General features: G+C 39.9%; 2 protein-coding genes across 2 annotated transcripts; one reads left to right on the top strand and one right to left on the bottom strand.

The window, feature by feature from the left end:
* Positions 1–10918: 10918 nt before the first annotated feature.
* On the bottom strand, positions 10919–13484 carry btr29 (bloodthirsty-related gene family, member 29). The gene is given in 3 exon segments (XM_085790389.1): positions 10919–11684; positions 12627–12935; positions 12937–13484. Coding segments are annotated over 3 exon segments (1623 nt in total).
* A 4938-nt stretch (positions 13485–18422) lies between these two features.
* On the top strand, positions 18423–21840 carry LOC146978640 (kelch-like protein 10). Its single transcript, XM_085790388.1, has 5 exons — positions 18423–18691; positions 19291–19774; positions 20161–20778; positions 20890–21039; positions 21432–21840. The coding sequence occupies exons 1-5, from the start codon at positions 18555–18557 to the stop codon at positions 21792–21794; spliced, it is 1752 nt and encodes a 583-aa protein (XP_085646514.1). The 5' UTR covers positions 18423–18554; the 3' UTR covers positions 21795–21840.
* Positions 21841–23089: the final 1249 nt, after the last annotated feature.

Here is a 23089-nt window from a genome sequence, read left to right as displayed (position 1 = left end):
TACAGATGTGGCTCCCTCACCTCTCTGTGTATTACTGTAAAAATGTGCTATGAGGAAGGCTTCTAGCAGAATTTGAGGATGTTATTACCCTTTAAAGTTTCCACCACATGATGAGTTGCTGGATGTCACCAGTGCAGTGAACTTTCCCTTTCACTGGTTGCTGCTGGAGGCACAAAGTCAGCGTGTAAAAAGCTTTGTTTTTCTTGTTGAGTAGAAGAGAAGGAAACGATGACTATGGGGTAATCATAGGTTGACATGGCAGGTGTTACAGTTCCCAGTAAAGTGAGCATCAGTGCTGGGACTGAAGGTAGTACTCTCAGTGTTGGAGAGATGTGCTTTTGTGGAGGGAGATGAGCACGGCGCAGCGCCACAGGCCTCGTGGCTGACTGACTGAAGAGTCAACACTTGGGGAAAAAAAGTCCCTTGTGCCTTGTTTTGTGTAATTTAACTAAGATGAAACTGGAGTAACTCAGTGTATATTCAGTGATTAAATGTAGCTTTAGAAAAACAGAAATTTCATTCTTAATCAAACAGCTTTTTTCACCAATTCAGCAGTTGAGAGTGTGAAAGGAGAGAGAGCTCACCTTCACTTCTACAGGCTCTGTATTGTATTGTGTGTGCGTTACTGTAATCAACCAACAAGTCATTTCTTCTCTTCTCTTCTCTTCTCTTCTCTTCTCTTCTCTTCTCTTCTCTTCTCTTCTCTTCTCTTCTCTTCTCTTCTCTTCTCTTCTCTTCTCTTCTCTTCTCTTCTCTTCTCTTCTCTTCTCTTCTCTTCTCTTCTCTTCTCTTCTCTTCTCTTCTCTTCTCGCTAATGGTATCATCATGTATATTCCATGAGAGATAAAAGCAGAGGGGAGCAACAATAGGCTGGAGTATGTGTGTGTGTGTGTGAGAGAGAGAGAGAGGGGTGGGGGGTGGGGGGGTAGGGGGGCATGGAGTCAAACAGACAGCTAATGGTTTTTCTTTAATAAACCACTGTACTGCTCTCGGAAGAGTCGTCTTCACACGCAAACAGACAGCCATGACTAAGATTAGCCTGAGGATAAACACAACATTAAATGGAGAGGAGAGGAGAGGAGAGGAGAGGAGAGGAGAGGAGAGGAGAGGAGAGGAGAGGAGAGGAGAGGAGAGGAGAGGAGAGGAGAGGAGAGGAGAGGAGAGGAGAGGAGAGGAGAGGAGAGGAGAGGAGAGGAGAGGAGAGAAAAGGAAAGGAAAGGAAAGGAGAGGAGAGTCTGGACCAACTGTCAGACACCCTGCTCTGTAATTTCATATCCTTACATCATTCATCTTTCCTGTCCAGGGACCTGTCTGTGTGTGTATTACTCTCTCTCTCTCTCTCTCTCTCTCTCTCTCTCTCTCTCTCTCCCTCTCTGTGTTATTCTTTCACTCACATGTAGGCATCTTATACACGTGTAAGCACTTTGGTATTTTCCTCCTCACAGGTGTCAGTTTGTGCAGCGCACCTGTTACCATCTCTCTCCCCTCCCTCTCTCCTCTAACACCCCATCATTATTTCCTACTTGTTTCCCCATCTCCTCCCCAAACCCCTCCGAGCATCGCTTGTCCTGAAAAATGTAAAACTGTGGGTTTGTTATTTCCGTTGTGTTGTTATCTGCTGCAGGTGTTGTGCATGCGGCTCTTGTACATCTATGAACGCGGCCCCTCAGACAGATACTCATTAACATGCTTGTTTTCATACATGTACGGTGGAGGAAAAGTTCATTTGTGTTGTTTTCTCTTTGTTGTATGTTGGCAGAGCAAAACTGTCTCAGCTGAAAGTTTTCTTCCTAATCCAGCCCTAATTTAAATTTGACAGAATTACAACAAGATTTTGAAAAAGAAAATGTCAACTGTGCCAATATTACAGTAAGAGTCGGGTGTAATTAACCTATTGCAGAGGTGCAATACGATGATGTAATTTAAAGTGCAACAGTCAAATGGTAGAAAAAAAGCAAACAAAGTGTGAGATGTGATGAGGATATTAGAGAGATTGGCCATTTCACATTTTACAGTAATTTGAAGAACAATACAGTCCATGCAGATCTGCTTTTTGTTTTCGCCCGTTTCTCACCTCCTCAGACAGGACTCATGTTAATGTCACAGTACATTATGATTTATTGCTTATATCGATGCACCAACTTTCCATCTGAGCTGAGCCCAACAACTTCAGAATAACTTTTTTTCTGATGTTTCCTCTAAATTTTCCCCTCCATTTTCATCCCCAAACTTAATTAATATGGTTCAATTAAACAGGAGGACAGCATTCTCATTTCATGATAATGGCATTTATTCAGCCCAATAGCTAAATGTATAAACAGCTGCTTTACTGTACTCATTGTAATCCCACTGTGACAATGAAAAGTTGTCACCAAACCATTTAATCATACACAGTCATGTATGATGATCATATTTGTTTGATCTACTTTTAGTTTCCTCTCATTCTTTCTCAGACGTGCACTATAAGTGGAAGTGTTATGATGTTGTCTGCAGGCTAATGGTTTTTAATGTTATTAATTATCAATGAAGAGGAGAGATAACTGTGCATGACGAAAGGAGTAACACTATTTGATTAGAGGCTGTAGGCTAAACAGCTGCCCAAAAACATTTATTTAAATGGGAAACAATTAACCAGACTCAGTGTTTGGATCATCTGTATGTGGTCTCTCTCTCTCTCTCTCTCTCTCCGTCTCCCACTCCTACATGCTCTGCTTTTCCTCCTGAATTAGACTTTACAAGGTGCTCCTTAACCTAGATAAACAAGTGAACACATCGGCTTATGCACAATGAAAAACAAAAACACACACATGCACACATGCACACAGGCACACACACACATATACGCACTGTAGGGGAGGACTGACCTTGCATCAAGTACAGTAAGTTCAAGTAGATGGAATAAAAATGTGAGGATTTATGTTTTGAACTTGATTTTTAATATTTCAGCATCTCGCGAGGCTTTGCCGGCAAACTCACTTACGTATAACTTCTGCTCCGGCTGTTCTCTTAACTGACAAATACTTATTAAAAACCAAGTTATTTCTGCTTGTGTCAGACCTTGATTAAACTGAAATCTGATCTGAGGATCAATTGTGGTGTCTGGGGCAAATATAATGTGGCTGAGCCTGACTCATTCACTCATTATACTGTTATTCAACCAGAGGCAGCCCAAGGCATAACAAATTAGCTGCTTAAGACCCCACAGAGATAACAGAATAATGTAATAAGAACATTGAGTTTGTGTGAAACTTATAATTATTATCTCCTGTTTTATATTATGTACAATTTCTACTACACAGTTATCCAACCCAAAATAATTCAAGACAGTCATGATATGTCAATTAAAAAAGTGTAAATGGATATAAATGATTAAAAAAGAAATAATGTAATCAGTGACTTTATTTATTGTGCAATTGATCTTATTTTTCATGATTCATATACAATAGTAAAGAGGTGGAGAGACAGCCTGTAACTTTCACTATGCACAAGTACAAAATGAATGAAAAAGCAACTAATGCTCTGATAAATAAAACATCCACAAGGCCTAACTTCTACCGTCACAATATTACCATGTACCGTGTATATCTGACATTTTATCAGTATTTTAAATTTTTTTAGACACTGGTTAATATCACAACACACCTTATTCACATGAAAGCCATCATAGAGCCTAACATTGAATCTTGGAGTCTTTTTGGTCAGACAAGGAACAGAGACACTGAGTATTTTACCAGTCTTTGGTACCACTATAAGTACCAATAACTCTATACTGTAAGTTTAATAAGTCACATTAATTATTGCCTTTTTAAAGGGACAATGAGGAGTTTTGGAAAAGCAAAGCGTTTTCACACTACATTTATGAGCCTCCGCGCGCACCGTAAAATTCTTTGACCGGCGCAAGACGGACTCATGTTTTCATTCATCAATAATTAAAGTCAGAGGTTCAAAGAGGTTCACATACCGTCGTAGTTCCGACCATAAACGGCGATTTGGCTGCGTTATTCTCATGACTCGCCACGAAGGAAACGCTGGTCGGCTCGACCAGCATTTCCACCACCACTAATAATAACAAAATAACGATAGAGACAGAACGATATATTTATCGAAAACGGGCCCATTAACAAGTGTGGGTAGCGGAGATTCATCCACATTAACGTGAGACTTTTTTTTATAACCGAATAGAAACTCCTCGTTGTCCCTTTAAATAAACAATGAATTCTTTATAGATCTGTTAGGTATTAACAACATCACGTTAAAAGGCAAAAAACATATCTTTATTTTTCAATGTTTTTTACTGATCCATTAGGAGCTGACAGAAATGAAATTTATTAGTGTTTCTGTGTCACCTCATATTTTTCTAATCGGAGACATGTTTAATCTGATACATGTGACACAGACCTATCACTTTATCAGGTGAAAACTGCCATTTTCTTTCCTCTTGGCTCCTGATGCTCTACTAACCATCCAGGGAGGAGGTGTATCTCTTTCAATTGCTTCTCAGAATTTATTTTCTTACTTTCTTTTTTACTTACAATTTAAACTTGACATTCAATCTTATATGCAGTTGTACAAATGAGCTTAACATTAGCAATGTCTGTGTGGCCTAGGATACACACAAAGTTTGTGGCATTATTACAGTAAGCACAGACGACAGTTGCTCTGTAAAGGGGCAGTTGCATTTTGATTGGAAGTGAAAACTGGGAGACAAACCTGCATCAAAACAAACAGCTTATACGGCCGAAGCAAATTCAAAGCTTGATTTGTTATGGAGATTTTGCGCTGCTCCTCCTTGTCCACATGTCAAAGTGTCCTTGGGCAAAACACTGAGCCTGATGTGCAGGCCAGCGCCGTGCATGGCAGCTCTGAGTGCATGTGTGAATGAGAGGTGATTCATGTAAAGCACTTTGTAACCGCTGAGGTAAAACAAGTGCTGCATAAGTGCAGTCTATATCCCTTCTACTTTTACAGTTTTTTAAAAATGTGTTTTGTGTTGTTTGTTGTGATTATCTTAACTTTTTCAAACGCTTTGTGCAATCACAATGTACCATTAATTATTCTTATGCCAAGATATTAAAATACAACTTTGGTGTGCATATTCATCTTACCCCATTATCCCACTGTCCCAAGATGACAATGTGCTTTGTGTGTGTTTATATATGAGATGTTAGGAAATTACACACTTCTGAGTTTTGCTGTTGAGGTAAATTACAAAACAGTTTCTCATATCTGTTCTCAAGAGAGAGCTGCAATACTGTCACAACCGCCTCGCTAGCTTATTACAGCTATAGCTTTATTGATCCACACACACATGTGCACACAAACAAATACACACAGGTTCATATTTATGCTCAGAGATACAACACCTGCACGTAACTTAGTGCACACACCTACGTTGTGTGCGATTTTGAAATGCAGATACACACCGACACACACACACACACACACACACACACACACACACACACACACACATACACACCGTCACACACCTTAGGTCATTAAGGACTCCTACCAGTGTGTCCTGTAAGCAGTTTAGTTCCCTGGTGGACTGGTAATATACCACTGTGCTGGTGTGCGTGCGTGTGTGTGTGTGTATGTGTGTATGTGCGTGTGTGTCGTTGTGTCAGCTGTTTTGTGCCTGTTAAGCCAGAGTTACAGTTTCCTAGTTGGCTTGGGAACAGTTTGTTAGTGAGCGCAGGGACAGAGATGTGCTGAAAAATCATTACACAGAACTCAGGTTAAAGGCAAAGTTCGGTTTTAGGCTTCTTATTGTTGTCTCATTACTGCCTTCATTACCTTTTATTATGCTTAGTAACCTGTTTAAGTGGCTTTTATCATTCACTCATTTAATTCATTATGGGCTCTTTGCTTTTTCCTACTTATTCTTTCATTAATTGGACATCTTTCATGCCAATTTATCATTATCCACTCAGCTGCTTGGTGGGATCACAGGAGCTCATTTGTTGCTCAGGAGGACACACTAAACAATGTGGCTTATTGTAACTCAATTTAGCTCACACTGAATGATTAGTATACTTTGGAGACTTTACAGGCCACCTTCCATGATTCATCTGTCAGGAAATATGAATATGATCCTGTTATCTGAATTATTTAAATTATTTTTAATAGTTGGTTGTTAAAGGTATTATCCCTGTCTACCTAATTCTTTCAAACTCTTCTCTTGTCTATTTAATCATTTTGGATTTTTATGACTGAAATATGGACAAATGTGGACATGACCCTGCTGTCTGCTCCAGGTAATGGAAGAAATCTTTAAAAGAAAGAAGAAAAAATAGCTGTTAAATGTCTTTTCTCAGTCCATCAAGTCTTTTCCAGTTCTTTATGCATGTTTTTGGCATAGATACGTGGATTATTATGACTGAAATGTGGACACTTTTGAATGTGACTAAGCAGTCAAAACTGGTTAATAAAATAAAATAAGAAGAGAAGTGGCTGTATATAAATCTCTGTTTGTAAAAAATGTGAAAAAAGTCTTCATTCTCCAATGTGTTTCTATCCTTCAAAAGAAAAGCAGCAGATCCAAATGCAGTTTTCCTGAGGCAAGGATATGATCATTGCCAGGTTCAATACACACGATGGCTGTAAAAAGACTTCCTGTTGCTCTGTTTCTTTTGTGATCAATTGCTAAAACAGTAACTGATGCTCCCGTTGTTTGCGTGAAGAAATTCAATGTAATGTCTGATTATTTTTTTCAAAGTGTTCCTATACAGAAGAGAGATGCTGAAGAGCTCTGTAGATGAAAGCAGAAAAATGAAACACAGGAAGGGAGGGAAATGGTGAAACAGAAAGGACATAAGGAGGAGAGAGAGAAAGACTCTGCAGCAGCTGGAAATTATTTCTCAGGGAGCAACGGAGAGAAGCAGGAAACTGCTGTTCCATCCCCTCGAGCCTCCACTGACACACATACACACACACACACCTGTGAGCACACACCTGCACATACACACTTTGCTGACTGTGCACATGACACACACTCTCTCTCTCTCACACACACACACACACACACAAATGCACACACCCCTCAGCCTCTTCGACTCTTCCCTTTTAACCTTGCACAACCTCAGACTGAAATCAGTAGAAATCACGTTTTTACAAATGACTGTTGTTGGGATTTTCCTCTCATCGTTGTAGCTAAATGAGCTCTCTGGTAGACTCTGTTACACTTCAAAAAGCAACACAGAGTGGAAATAATGAAAAATACCTGTGCGTGTTTGAGTGCAATTCATTACAGCGATATTGATCTGCTCAGAGGGAAAAAGCTCTGAGGTTACTGCTGCTGCTGTTTCCTTCGGAGGCCAGGACAGCGTTTTGATTCATGATGAGTCAGCAGCATTTAATTTGGCCATAAGCTTCAGGAAAGAATATGTACGTGAATCACAAATTCTGGCATTTGCCACATGTGTGCCATTTAAAATGCTAAAGTCACATACAGTATTTCCCTACAGAGCTACAGTAATCTGCCAAGCTTTCGGCTACATTTTTTTCACACGTTAAAGTGGTTTGCATGAATGAGAAGTCATGGCATCTATAAAATGTGTACGACTTTTTAAAAAAAAATTTCAAACTTTTTTATTTTATCCTTACTAAAACCAAAACCCCAATAGGAAACACTTCAACATAAAACACTGTGTTTACTTGCTCCAGCATAAGGTGCAATTGCAATAGCTAATTGGCCTCCTATAGGCTAGTGGTGACCTACTTACTTCTAAGGCAAAGGAAAAAGTTAGGTGAGTTCAGGTTCACGTTACATTTAAATAAGCATTCATGTTTAAGACTGGCTCTGCTTGAATTTCTCCACTTTGTGGAAGCTGGTTCTGCATGCATTCTTTTCCTCCTACAGTATGACCTAAAACTGAAAAAATACTTCCAAGTCTGCTAAGATAATAAGATAATAATAAGATAGATAGATGTCATCCAGGCCTATAGTTAGCCATAAAGTGTGTGTTTTTTTAAAATATATAAATAAAATAAATTAATAAATAAATTGTTTCAAAATGAATTAATGCTAATTTCAGCTTTATTTACAGTTGATAAACAAAGTCATTTCCGGCGACAAATAGACTGTTCTGCTAGAAATGAGCAGCACTGGAAATTTCAAGTGATGAAATTCATGCTTTTTTAAATCGTCATATGTGCCCTGTAAGAAGACAGAGCTGATGTGGGCATAGCAACAGTAAGGGAGACCCCGTTAATTTTTCTTAAACTATGGAGGACAGTAAATTTCTGGTATTTATAGTTGCAATACATTAGGAATGAGTGTGCAAGATTTTCAAGGGATGCACATCAGCTAAGAGAAAGCAGAGGAAATCACCAACCCTTTAGCCTCATTAGCTTTAATACCTTTTATGGTTTTAGCTGCTTATTGCTCAGAAAAATGCTTTTACTATATTCAAAGGATTGATTTCAGCTAGAAGTGGATACATTTCACTCCAGCTGCAGTTTATCTTCTAAGACCACTAAATGTATCCTCAGCTAATCCTGTGTGTTTTAAACTAAACCAGCCAAACCTGAAGATAAATGAAGTGTCGCTTGAAATAAATATGTCTGAGGTTTTCTTTGAGCGAAACTCTCTGGTGTGAATGTGTTTCAACAGAGAGTAATGAAAAACAGCACGTTTGCTCAGCCATCTTAACCCAGACAAATAAAGGTTAATGAAAAACGGGCCCTTAAACTGAATGTGTAATTTCTGCAGGAGGCTTTGGAGTGTGTGTGTGAGAGTGTGTGGTACAGTATGGACACACACCTCACCTGTGTATGTGTGTGTGTATGTGTGTATCCACCAAACGCGCTCTCACAGCCACAGGAAAACTCGGTAAAGTAAAACTGTATAATTATGCAAAAGAAACCAGCTGCACAAACTCCTGCAAATGAACAAGTGATTCTTCAAAGTGGATCAACAGTTGCGGAGAGTTCACGGTAAAATGAATGGAAATATGAATATGGATCAGAGTACTGCCTTTTCTACCCTGTCAGCTTCTTTTTTTTTTTTTTTTAAGAGGCATTGCAGCACCACAGACCTACTTTTACTCTCCTCACACGCATATTGCACCAGAGTCCATTAGACACGTGCAAACTGCTCTGAGCACAGAGAAACTCACTGAAAGTAAACATTTGTGTCGCTGCTTTTTTCTTTTTCTCTGCACTTTACTTTTATAATAAAAAGAAGAAACCACATTTGCTAACCTGTTTGACGTTTTGCAGTGTGCAACATATTTCAATATTCATACATTAAGTTTCATATGTGGCAAATATTTAAAAGATACAAACTTGGTTGTGAATACGCTTGTTTTTGTTGACTCATCTTTCCATTGAATCATCTGTAGTGACCTCTGATGACCTCTTGGTTGGAAACACAGTCTTCTGTGTGATGTTTCAGACTGCTCCAACCTTTTCTACCTGTGGGCAAGGTCACAATATTTTCTTCTTTGCTCCAGACTCAGAGGTGTTGAATGTTGTTTTGGCATATTTCCTGGAATGACTGAAGCTGTTTCATCTTGTTTTATGATGTTATAGTGTGTCCTTAACAGTCTGTCAGTGTATCACCTTCCTCCAGCACCTTTGAATTGCTCTAAGCTCATTATTTATGACTTTAAGTAACTTTACATTTGTCAAAATCATGCATGTGTTTGTTTCTGAGGTCAGAGGTCACACAAGCTTTCTTGTTTGTGTCCACATTTTAATGACAGAATTGGACAGAGGAGGAGAAGCCACACAGAGAATATGTGTGTGTATATATACTTATTTCCTTTGTAATATCTGATATATTTAATTTAAACACATTTTAAAACTCCAGCTGCACAGAGAAGTGATTTTTTTTTCTTTTCTCTCTTTTTTTTTTTTAAAGAAAAAAGTCAGCCGGGGGCAATGTATGAATCAGTAGGATGTGGTAATGGCAGATAGATGACATGAGATGACATGGATGATAGAACAATAGAGGTTTCACCGTTTGAATAAATTGCAACTGACAAGTGTAATTCATTTTTTTCTACTTGCATTTATCAAGCTATTTTAGAGGCAATTTAGATCCCAATGAAGTCCATTCTCCCATGGCGCACACACACATTCACACACACACACACACACACACACACACACACACACACACACACACACACACACACACACACACACATGCACACACATACACACGTATTGGCATCATACATCTTCATTAGTGTCCAGTCGTATCTCTGTTCTTCTCCCACTTTGTGACTCCAGTTTTTTTTTTACGTCTCCCTCATGAATTTTAAAATCTCTGAGTATTAACACTCTGTCATATTTAGGCATAATGACTGAGAGACGCTCAGAGGATTGTTTAGTCAAATTTCCAGTTAATCATAGATATGCTTGCTTAACCTCATGCAGGAAACATTCTTGAGAGAGTGAGAAAGAGAAAGGCACGAGTGACAAATACGACTCTATTTCCATTTTATTGCAATGAATAAAATTTATGACAACAATTTCCCTGAGTGATGCTGAGTTTGACGATACAGTCAATAAAGTCACAAAACCATACATGATCTCTGTAAATACTATACTTCAAATATTTATAATGTTCAAACGTATTTCATGAAAAAGAAATAATATAAGAACCATTTTGAACAATTGAACTAAAAGAGGCTCTACGGGAAAACAAAAAATCAATAATCAGGTCAAAACCTTATAATACACAATACGCTTATATACCTCAAAACATTGTGATGATGAATGCTGTCATATACTGTAGTTGCACAAGATAATTATTTAAATTCTATATGAAAGCTATTAACGATGTATAATGTTTATTTATTTTATTTATATTTTATATTTATAATATTTAATAGATCCAGAAAGGCCCTCAGTGTGCAAATGAGTTACCTTAAATCACACTGAGCCTTCAAAACCATATAGTTTCTATTCAGGTGTGAGTAACAGGAGTGATGATCAGGGGAGCAGAGTTTTTACCACCGTCATAAAAGCAGGGATTTAAGCAGGGGTAGAGTTTCTCAGTGAAGGAGCAGCCGGTAAAGGAGTAGATAAGAGTAAAAGCATCAGTGTCATAAAAGGAAACCAGACTCTCCTCATAATCCACAAACACCCCCACACTGTTGGGCTTTGACTGAAGAGAAAGGCGAACTGGAGGGTCACCAGACACTTTGTACTCGTTATCCTTCAGACACAGCTGCCAGTAACCGTTCTGAGGATTCATTGGTTTGTCTGCCTTCCTGTCCACCGACTGCCTGGCCACTCCCAGACCCCACTGACCCTTCCCTTTTACGTGAACCTCATAGTAAAACCTCCCCGAAGAGTAACCATGCCTTCCGAGGACGTTGCCCTTCATGGAAAACCTCTCTGGATTGTCTGGGAGATTCATCCATTCATCTGTACATCTTACTTGTTTTTCATCATTAGATACGACAAGGACAGGATGTGCTGTGTTAGGGTCGAGTCTCACATCCACTGCGTACTGCCGGACCTTCCTCAGCTCGGCCTCAGACAGCTTTCGAGTCTCTTTATCGATGGTCTGAGTCTTCTCCAGCCACTTATGAATAATCTCCATGACTTTCCTCACTGTCCCCTCATGTATCGGTGGGGGTATGCTGACTTGTGTCCAGTCTTTGGCGGGTAAATTGGCATTGAGGGATGTAAAGGTTTGGAGAAAGTTGAAATTGTCTTCAGACACTAGTTGCGTTTCCATTACCCCTTGAAATGCGCAAAACCTAAATATCGAAATTAAAAACTGGTAATGGAAACACCTACATTTCGAAAAAACTCTCAAATATCGCAAAAAAGTTTTTGCGCTCTCATGAGGTGGTTTTTGAGACGTATCGATACAAACGTGTATCGCAAAAGTGTAATGGAAACACTTTTTTCGCTTTTCTACACGTCACCGGCGTCACCGGAGTTGTGTGTGTCCACGCTGTGTAGGTTTATGTAACTTGAGGGGACAAATGAACCACATGTTTATTGTCATGCATTGCTGACCTGGGCATCGTTTCTCATTAAATTAGAAAAACCTTTCCTATCATTCCCCTTTTCCGTGCATGGTTGAAGGAGACTGGCTCGCATCCAGGCTCCACTCGCTCCTGCGCCGACATGTCACCTTAAGTCACATAAACCAGTACGGGTGTGTGGACACACACACAACCATCAGCGCCTCATCACCGCTGGTGTTTAAAAAGCCGTTCTTTCTGCAGTAAAGCGCACATCCGCCGTGTTGGTAAACAAATAGTCCCTCTACATCAACGGAGGCGACCGTGCTTGAGCAGCTTGGGTTGGAGGTGGTGTGAGTGCGGGCCAGCGGGGGACAGAGGAGGGGGCATTAGAGCTTCAGCACGGTACAACTGGCCCGTGTGAGTGCGTCCTTATTTGTGGCCGCTGCAGCGCCACACGGGCTTTGCCTTTCAGTAATCAAGCGCTGTTTTTGTCTTTGTTAAAAACAATAACAGCAACAGCTGTAGGCAGCTGAGATCGCTGTGCCGTCACCATAGAAACGCAAGACGCATCACGGCTCATTCGCAAAATACCTTTCAATGGAAACACCCGCAAATAGCAATTGCACTTTTTCGAAGTTTCAGAAATATCGCTTTTATTTTGCGAAAATCTGTAATGGAAACGCAGCTAGTGAGAGCTGCTCAAGTTCAGCTCGTCTCTTCATCAGCTGAGAGATTTCCTGCTCCAGCTCTATGATGAAAGCGTTGGCCTTTTCCTGCGTCGCTCTCTTTTTTAGTTCAACTGTCTTGGTGATCTCCTTCAGGGCTTTATCTAGAAGCTGCGTCACAATGCGGTAGATCTGAACCCCAGCTGCTTTCTCTCTGTCTGCATCTTGATCACTGAGCTGTACTGAATGTGTGATACCCTGAATCTTGAGCTGTCTCTGCTGGATCATCTTTTGAATTTCAGCCACCGTCTCCCCCAGCTCAGTCGTCTTTCCGAGTGTGTGTTTTATGTTCAGTGACTGTGCAGAGCATGCAGACGCACATTTGATCATTTTTGCAGAACAGCTCCAGAGGTTTGTTGTGTTTCTTGCACACCCTGTCCTCCAAGTTCTCCACAGGGTTGGTCAGCTGATGACTTCTTAGGGCTGATGCCGTCAGATGAGGCTCCAGGTGCGTCTCACAGTAGGAAGCCAGACAAACCAGGCAGGACTTCTGGGCCTCGACTTTGGTTCCAGCACAGATGTCACAGGGAACTTGTGTTTTGGCACAGTTTTGCTCTGAGCCACATCTGTTTTTGTTTTTAGCTGAGAGTCTAAACCAAGCAGTCATCTCAGAAATAAACACATTGACTTGCAGTTCAGGTTTTTTCTCTAAATGTCTCTTACAGATGGGACACTGGCACTCGACGTCATTTTCACAATGTTGAGTGACGCAGCACTTGCAGAATGTATGTCCACACGATGTGGTGACGGGATCAGTGAACACATCCAGACAGATGGGGCACAGAAACTGATCTTCAGTCGGCAGACAACTAGCTGCAGCCATGTGGACACACTGAGAGCGAAAGTGTGAAAAAGCAAAATTTGAAATAATTTGTTTATAAATATCAAATTGTCCTTAAATACTAGGGAACAACATTGGAAGTAATACTTTTGCACTTGAAAGCCTCATTTTAGACATTTTTAAATGAGAGATTAAATGAGAGCTGCCTGAACAGAGCAAACACCCATAAAACATCATTGTCCACTATAGAACATTAGAAACAACAATAAACATGTTACTGATATGTAACATCACAAACTGTACTCACCAGTGTTTTACAGAGACTTTGCTGTGTTGTTAAAAGAGTCCTGATGGACATAGTTTTGTTGTGCTGTGCTGTTTACAAAAAATCTTGTGAGACACTATGCTGTTTCGCTACATGTTTCGTATTCTCTCTCTTGCTCCACCAGTGTCATCCGCCCCTTTTAACCACTCCGTGCAAGAATAAATCCACTTTAGCACATGTCCTTTAAGCTTAAAGTAACCCACTCTCCACCCACTCTTACCGTAAAGGGACAAGACGTGTTGATGTGCCAGTCAGCAACTAAAGACTGGAAGAGCAGGTTCATGAGGCTTTCTGGTAAGGCTCCCTCCCTCCTGTAAAATATGAGGAACATATTGAAGCATATAGCCTACTGCACAAAGACAACAGCAACAACAACAGACAGTGGAGCCTCAGTAAATACCATAAAGTCTGAGAATCTGAGCTATGTGAGTTCCTCAAATATAGAATTGATTCACAGAAAATGGTTGTGGTGTAGCCTGACAAGCCAGACTATAAAATGTATAGTCTGGCAACGACCGGTAGACCTCGGCTCAATCCAGGGGGCGGGATGAAGGCTGTCTTTCAAGCTGCCTCTGCACGCAATAGGGTAGCGCTACGACCAATCAGAGCAAAGAGCAGGATGTCGTTAGCCTGACAAGCCAATTAAAATGTATGTCGCCATCGCGTTAAGCCCGCCCAACGACTCTCTAAACAGATAGAGCGCTGTGATTGGTGAACACAATTGGTGTTCGAGACTCAAAAAGTTCCTATGGCTCGTTTCTAGAACCACCTACGGAGCAAATATTTTTGCTGCCGCTAGGGTGCGTCTAGATTTCTAGGCTAGTTGTGGTGAGGAAAGTAAGCTGAATCTTGTGCTTCACTTTCTTATATACAAAAAATAAAATAAAATAAAATAAAAAGAGGGCTCCTCAATGTTATTGATATTTTTCTTTGGAGTCTTTCTGTTGCTTTAACTTTATTTTTGCATTAGAAATGAAAAACCTGCAGATACAATACCCATAAACAGTGTTGAGTGTGTGACAATACCAAAATCTAAATAAATAAAATCAGCAATGTGCTATCTTTCTTATAACTTCAGTCTTGAATGTTATCTTTGAAATTTAAATGTGACAATTAAAGTTGAAATTTAAAGTTTAATTTGTGCAAAACAGTTTTGAGGAAAGACACCGCTACATTTTCATATACACCTACCAAAGATATTGCTCAAATACAGACAAAAGTTAAGACAATTTCCACAAAAAAAAGAGCTATTTAGTGGTGTGCAGCATCCAAAAAAGATCTAATCCATAAGTGGGTTACACATCTAAACAAAAACTTTAATGAAAAAACTAAGTTTCAAATAGATAAAGTAATACTTTTAAAGTAATATTTAACTAAATATTCCATCAGATTCCTGTGCCTCAGGTGTCTATCTCAACTTTCTGACCACAGCAGACAAGGCAGAATTTTTTTTAACTAAGTGCCGCTCTGAAATATTGAACAGTCAGTCAGGCAGCTGTAGGAAAAAAAAGTTCAGTTGCCAAAAAATAAAATAAAAAGCCACAGTTACAATACGTTGTTTGAATTACTTTTATTTTGAAGTTACTTCCTTCTATGTCTATTCAGTGTTTCACTTATTGCCTTTATGACTGTCCGCCACACCCTGATGTGTCACCTGTTCACTATTAAGTCATCTCCTTTGTCTGGAGTTTCCCGTTCCTTTCAGGGATCTTTATATTTCCCAGCAGCATCTGCATTTGTACTTTCAGTTTTCATTTCAGAGCAAGTTTCTGAGTATCACCTATCATTATTTAGTTTCATGCCAACCAGCCTGAACATTCTTTGTATTAAAGCACCCTCCTCGCACCTACAGTACGTAGTAGGCTACCAGCTTGTGTATGCCTAAAACGCTTAAGACTTAGCAGATGATTTCAGAGATCATTGCTTGTGTGGACTGTGGACTTCATTAACACCCATGACATCTGGGCAATCTACCAGGCATGCAGCTAGTCCCTGTTTCTGATTCAGCCAACCATTAAGCTCCAGTCAGCTAGCCTTCAGCCTGCTAGCATACAACCTGAATCCCAGTCAGTACCTCCCACCTCCACAGGTTCAGACTTCAACCCCCAGTTGACCAATCTGCAACGTCAGACTCAACACTGCTAGCCCCCAGCCAGCCACTCCAGATGACTACCATACAGTAGCTTCCTATTTGATCCAGATAAGACCTTGAATAGTCCCCTTAAGTTGGACTTATACCCAGCTCAGACTTTTCTGAATGTCATCAGGTGGTTGGTAAATGTTGGTGTCATGGAAGTGTTGATCCTTCAAGTTACTCAGTGTAACAGAGCCACAGCTGCTCAGCTTTCAGAACCTTTTTTTACTTTCATGTTTCAGCACCATGATCCATGTCCAGCCAGAAATGCAGTCTTCTTTCCAGCAAAACTCAACCACGTGTCACCAAAATTAACAAAATGAAAGTTCTTTGTAGATGCTTTAAATGGCAAGGCAGCACAAACATGGTGCAAATCCTAACACGCTTGTGTTTATTAAATGTAATGCCACCTTAGTATATTACCTTAAAATGGCATTAATATACAGTATTATTGGCAATATCAATGGTTTGAAATGAGCCAGACATACACCAGTTGCTCTGTCATCCATTTCTCAAGGATTAAAAATTCAACTGAGTTCAGTGAAGAAGTGAGAATATTATACAGTAATTCCAAATGAGTTTTTGAGACTCATGAACCTTAGCGTATGCTGAGTTATCATTCAGTTATTGGTATTTATGATCGATGTATCTGCACCACACAGCGTTTGTCACAGGTTTCTGCTTTTAGGGCAGAGAAAAACTTGTTTCCCCTTGAAATATTCTGCTCACGCCATGTGTCTGAATGTTTTGACATATCACTCCTGAGCTGTTTTGCCTCGGAGACAGATTAGCGGGCCAGTGATTTGAAAACAAGCACAATGACCTCGGTAAATAACTTCAAGTAGTTTGATGGAATCTATTTGATTACAGTCATTCTTTTCCACTGCCTCTTTTTTCCCCCACAAACACCTCCTCAGATACTGTTTAATCAGAAGCTGCTGTATTTAGCAGCCATTCATCAACACAGTGCTCTCTCCTACTGTTCACTGCTGCACACGGCTCCCCTTTATCAGAGTAAAATGTCATGAACTGAGCTCAGATTTCTTTTGGATGGAGCCTTTACTCAGTCAACCAAAGGCTAACTAGCTAATTAGATCTCAGGCTACCTGCTGTGTTCGCCCTTGAGGAAGGAAGCAGTTTAATAACAACAGACTGAATGCGCATTTTTGGGCGATAGATGGTCATGTTTTATCACTTTGCATGTGTTTAGGAGACTATTTTGTTTGTGTAAGTGTCTGCGTATTTGTGTGTGGGTAAGCGTTGTTTATTAGGCTTGTATTTCACATCTTAATATTATCAACTTAAATTTTAATTTGTGATCAGTGCTTGTGGAACAATGTGCTAACTCCTACCATTTTAGTCTTTATGATTAGATGGGTGAATATTAATTTAATCAAGGTTCTGTTTCTGCTGAAAATTAAATGTATGATTTAGTAAACACCCAGTTAACTGCTAAACAACCCAATATCCCAATTTTATGACAAGACTTCAATGTCTGAATTTTAAACGAAATCCCACATGACCTTTGCAATAATGTAAATTAATATCAAGTCACATCAGGTAAACTTTATGCTACAATCTACTTATGGGCATGAAGAAATAAATCTCTTACTGACAGCGCATAATCTACTGCAACCTGCAGCCTTATCAATGTCCATTGAACCACAACTGAACATTAGAGATAATCTCAACTAAAACTGGCCACAGCCATATTATGTATCTCTAATATCCATGTAGCAAACATATCTGGCTGGAAACTGAGATTTTCTGATGGTGAGATACTAGCTGTCAGGCATCCAAGCACTTTACCCTGCCCCCAAGTCAAGGCTTCATTCATCACCTGCTTCCATTCAAAGAGGAGGACGTTTTTTATAAAACGTTCAGTGTGAGAGGACGACTGCAGCCATAGTGTTGTGTTTTCATATCTTATCCATGCTGAGCTTTCAAATGGATTAACAACTTAATTATTCACCTCCTAATTTTTTCCAGTAGGTTAAATTGACAGAGGAAATGCAGGGGTTAAGTGGAGAGAAGCCCTCCCATATAGCTTCAAATTCAACAATTCATAATGTTCATTTTATAATATTTATAATACAATAATTTGAGTAACTGGAGTGTGTTTAAGTGAAGAACTATTATTTTATATACTGTATATTCTATATTATATTATATTATATTATATTAGTTAAGTTTAGTATTTATTAGTATAGTATACTATAGTATATTGTGCTTTTTTGAAACAAGTCCAGGTGTACAATTAAATAATGAAACAAAAAAATAACAATTTAATCATGTTGGTAATGTCAGTAATATCCATTTGCAGTTTTTTTTAATTATCCTTACTCAAAAATTAATATATAATAACTAATATGATTTTCCTCATGTTTGATGGACATTACACAAAGACAAAATCATTATAAGAAAATTATATATAGGAAAATATAACTTTCCATAGGTTACTGTAAGGCACAGGTTGTCATTATGATGTAATAAGGTTCAGTTCTAGAATCCCACTGTGATGTGACAGAACACAATTCTGTGTTCACCCAACATTCTTGGTGAGACTCTAGAGACAAACTAAACCAGCACCAAACTGAGGGAAGGCTGCCACATTTAAGAAAAAAAAAGTCAAGATACTGTAAGTGACCAAGGCATGTCTTTAGAAAACTCCGGCTCGGTGTACAATGATCTCCGTCTGGATGGGATATTTTGCGACACAGTCCTCAAAGCTGAGGATGTCGAGTTTCCAGTCCACAAGATCATCCTCTGTAACTGCAGCCCTTACTTCAGGTGAGTTGATAACTGATCTAAAGAGGGAAGTAGAAGGATATATACCTTAAATAACCAGCACAACACTTAGTTTTGTTTCAGCAATGTAAGTATGAGAAAAAACTCTCAACAGAGTTAAATCTACAATGACATATTTGGGGGTGTTTGAGTGGAGACTATAGTTAAGTTATATTTAGGAAGTTTGTTGATATTTCTTTTCAGTGAGTCACAAGGAAATTAATTTTGACTGTATATGTATCAGTATTTGTCCCATACAACTATTTTTAAGCTGATTTTATTGTTCAGAAATCTGCCAAATCAATCAATTCAATACAAACAGGAATTGTTGAAAAAAACTGAACTAAATCGTGAACTGCGTGAACACTTGACAGTTATGTTATGCTATGCTTTAACTTACACATTAGTCAATTATTCGCTTGATTTAACATGATAAAACCAGACTGTTATAATATTGTTTTTAAGTGTGCATTGGCTTTAAAGCTTCATGCCATTTTGACTCCTGTTTATAACTTCTCAAAGGAGTTTACTGTATTATTGTCACTGTCAAAAGATTTAGTATTTATTTCTCTCTTCTGCTGTGCCTCCATCCTCACCCTCAGGGCTCTCTTCACTCGCTGGCAGACCCCAGACTGCAGGGTCTCCACCGTGTTCGACGTGTCTCCCGACATGTTACAGCAAATCATACAGTTTGCATACACTGGCTCTGTTTCTGTGACGGACGACAATGTACAGGAACTGATGATGGCTGCTGATAAGTTCAATATAACAGACGTTGTGAAAACCTGCTCCAGCTTCATCAGTGAGAGGCTCAGCCCAGAGAACTGCATCGGTGTCTGGAAGCTCACACACATCTGCCACAGCCCTGAGCTGCAGCTCAAGGCCTACCGCTACATCATTGACCACTTTGACGAGGTTGTTCCCTGCGAAGAGTTCCTGCAGTTCACTGTGGAGGAACTCCTTGACATGACTGGGAGAGATGACCTCAATGTAAGAAAGGAGTCAACAGTGTATGAGGCCATCATTCGCTGGATCACCCACATGCCTGAGGAGCGAGAAGGACATATGGCTGCACTTTATTCTAGGGTGCAATAATTTTTCTGTCTTTACATTTAGTCCAGATTTACATCTCCAGAGATTCACTGATGGTGCTGATGATGATGCTTTGATACTAAACTTGGTCCATTTGGGGAAAAACAATAATTGTCGGCTTCAGAAAAAGTCCAAATAGTCCTGTGGGAACATTTGCTAAAAACTGATGTGTCCATCTCTTTTAGCGAATAATCTCGTTTTTTTATTCATAGTTTTTTATTATTACTTTCATTTTATTTTTTTAGTAGAAGTAGGACAAAGTTCTGAAAAACTGATTGTTGAAACATTGTTGTTTTTGCTGTTTTTATGGGATTTGTTTATGTCACATGAAGATAAAATTTGAGTAAATCAGTCATTGTTGTTTATCCTGTGTACTGTAGGTTCGTCTGGCCTTGACAAGTGCAGAGTACCTCAGGGTCCATATATTGTCCAGTGACCTGGTGAGGAACAACGCTGAGTGCCTTCAAATGACCCACACTGCCTTGGAAACCTTGTATCACATCATCACAAACAGTCCCCCAGTGCCCAGTTTCCGTAACCCTGAAGTCCGTCCTCGTCTGCCCAACGCCGTCTTGTTGGCGATTGGTGGTTGGAGCGGAGGTGATCCAACTAACGGCATTGAGGCCTACGATTTCAGAGCTGACCGCTGGTTAAACGTGACAAACAATATGGAGCGTCCACGTGCATATCATGGCGTGGCTTTCCTTGGTGGGTTTGTCTACTGCGTTGGCGGCTTTGACAGGGTGGAGCATTTCAACAGTGTGCGCAGGTTTGACCCGACCACCAACACATGGCGGGAAGTGGCACCAATGAACTATCGTCGCTGCTATGTGAGCGTCACAGTGCTGAACGGGTTCATCTATGCCATGGGAGGATACAATGGACATTTTCGACTCAGCAGTGCAGAGCGCTACAACCCGGAAACCAACCAGTGGTCTCTTATTGCAGATATGAATGAACAAAGGAGCGACGCCAGCTGCACAACACTCCATGGCAGGGTTGGTGATTCATTTTCTTTTAACACTGTTGAAACATTTCTGAATGTAATACCGGGAACACAGTCACTAGCTGAAAACCAATTTTATATACTGTCCTCCTTTTGTTTTCAGGTTTACATTTGTGGCGGTTTCAATGGGAATGAATGCCTACACACAGCTGAATACTACTCTCCAGAATTGGACCAATGGACACTGACCGCCCCCATGGAAAGCAGGCGCAGTGGAATCGGGGTCATTGCCTATGCAGACCATGTGTTTGCAGTAAGAACATGAAACACTGCTTACAATCATACACTTGAAATGTGTCAAATGTGAAATTAGTTTGTGTTAATTCTACCTGTGTTGCATTGAAGACATTAATGTCTGCACCAAATGTTATGGCAACCTGATCAATACATATCAAGACTTTTTACTCAAAATGTCAGCCTCATGGTGGCACTAGAGCGAAAGTCACAGGATCACCATCATCAAGTCACCACTTTTTGTGCCAATCCATTCAGCATATGTAGAGATTTTAACCAGCTAAGTAAAAACTGCCTATTAATCATTATAACATGGAAGGGAGATTAAAAATACTTTGTGAATGTGGAATTTATTCATTAGCTAATTAGCCAACTGCTTTCTGACTCCATTACTCTACTTCTCCTCTCCAGGTTGGTGGCTTTGACGGCAACGCCCGTCTACAGTCGGTTGAGGCCTACAGCCCCCAGACCGACTCCTGGAACAATGTGGCCCAGATGTTGACCCCACGCAGCAACTTTGGCATTGAAGTGATCGATGATCATCTCTTTGCTATTGGAGGCTTCAATGGCTCCAGCACCAGCTATAGAACGGAGTACTATGACGCTGCGACAGATCAGTGGACTTCAGCCTGTGGGATGGAGATCTACCGCAGTGCCCTCAGCTGCTGCGTGGTGTATGGCCTCCCCAACTTGAGCAACTATGCTTACCCTCGTGACAGCTTGCCATATTTCCATTTGGAAACCGAAAACTTAGAGTTTGAAGACGCTGTGTAACATTTTTTGGCATCTGGCAAGACCTAAAAATGAAATATATTTCTTTTGAGCATTAAATTGTTGTTTATGTTCTGATTTCTATAGTGTTTCAGTTTAAGAACTTGTATGTTTGACATTTAACAAGGAAGCAGACTGAGGGTTTGTTCCAGAGGGGACAGTTACAGAACAAATAGAAAGTCCTGGTAGCTACCTGGTTCCTGGTAAATCTAGCTCTCTGCCCTCTGCGACATTTTCCAAAACAATCTGCTGTAGCTGCACGGCAGTGGACTTTTGGCAGATAACTGATGTTAGCGGAAACAGCTGGAATCCCTCAGTTATATTCAAAAGACACAACATTCATATTTAACTCATCTTTATTTTGACAATGAAAATGATGAAAATACCAGATGAAAAGGACCAGATGATCCCCTCTAAAACAATCCTGTCTAAGAGATATAATACTGAATTCATCCAAATATTGGATAAATTCAGACCAAACCAGAAAATCTGTAAAAGAAAATGTGACAGGATGTGCCTCGACTACCAAACCTACACAATGTCTTCAGTGTTTCTATTCAGGTTTTCAAGCATAAATTGAAAATGTTCATGAAGACTCGGGGATGGAAACACAGAGCAAAAATCAGAGTTCAGGAGTGAAAGAAATGGGAAAAGAAAACAGTGAAGAAGAGAGAAAGAGACCTGCAGTGAGAGGCATGTACAGGAATAATGTCAGAGGGATTCAGTCTCAATATAAGTTGGTGCTGTTACATGACTTTCTGGCTGATGTCAAGGACTGGATGTTCCACAATCTCCTCCAACTAAATTTGGACAAAACTGGGATTATTCAGGGGGAAGAAAAGCTTGAATGACTTCAGTCTGTCCTCTGTTTTGCCGCATGCACTCCCTCCCCTCTCTCTCTCCCTCTCTCTTAATCTCTCTCTTCCTCTCTTTTCGTCCTCTCTTCTCTCTCTTTTGTCTTCTTCTTTATCTCAAAGAAAAAGCATTGGTTGTTCGTTGTTGGGCAGAGTCACCTTGAGGAAAGAAATGTGGAGAACTTGCAACTGTGTGTTTGAATACATCTGCATTGGAATATAGTGCATAGTATAAAATTGTCCATCATGGAAATAATGTCCATTTTTGTTGTTTGCAATAACCAATTGCCCAGAATTCCCACCTCTAAAAACATTTTAAAACTTGTTATCAAGTTATGGAGGAGGATAGCAATTCATGACTTTGCTGCTGTCGCTTTGTATATTATTTGTATTTTCTTGTTGTCATATATTTTAGTCTTGAATGACTGACCTTCAGGCTTTGCG

This window comes from Trachurus japonicus, chromosome 11 (genome assembly GCF_045865225.1).
Source record: "Trachurus japonicus isolate A0001 chromosome 11, Traja_1.0".
Classification (NCBI taxonomy): domain Eukaryota; kingdom Metazoa; phylum Chordata; class Actinopteri; order Carangiformes; family Carangidae; genus Trachurus; species Trachurus japonicus.
This window is presented reverse-complemented; position numbering and strand designations above follow the sequence as displayed.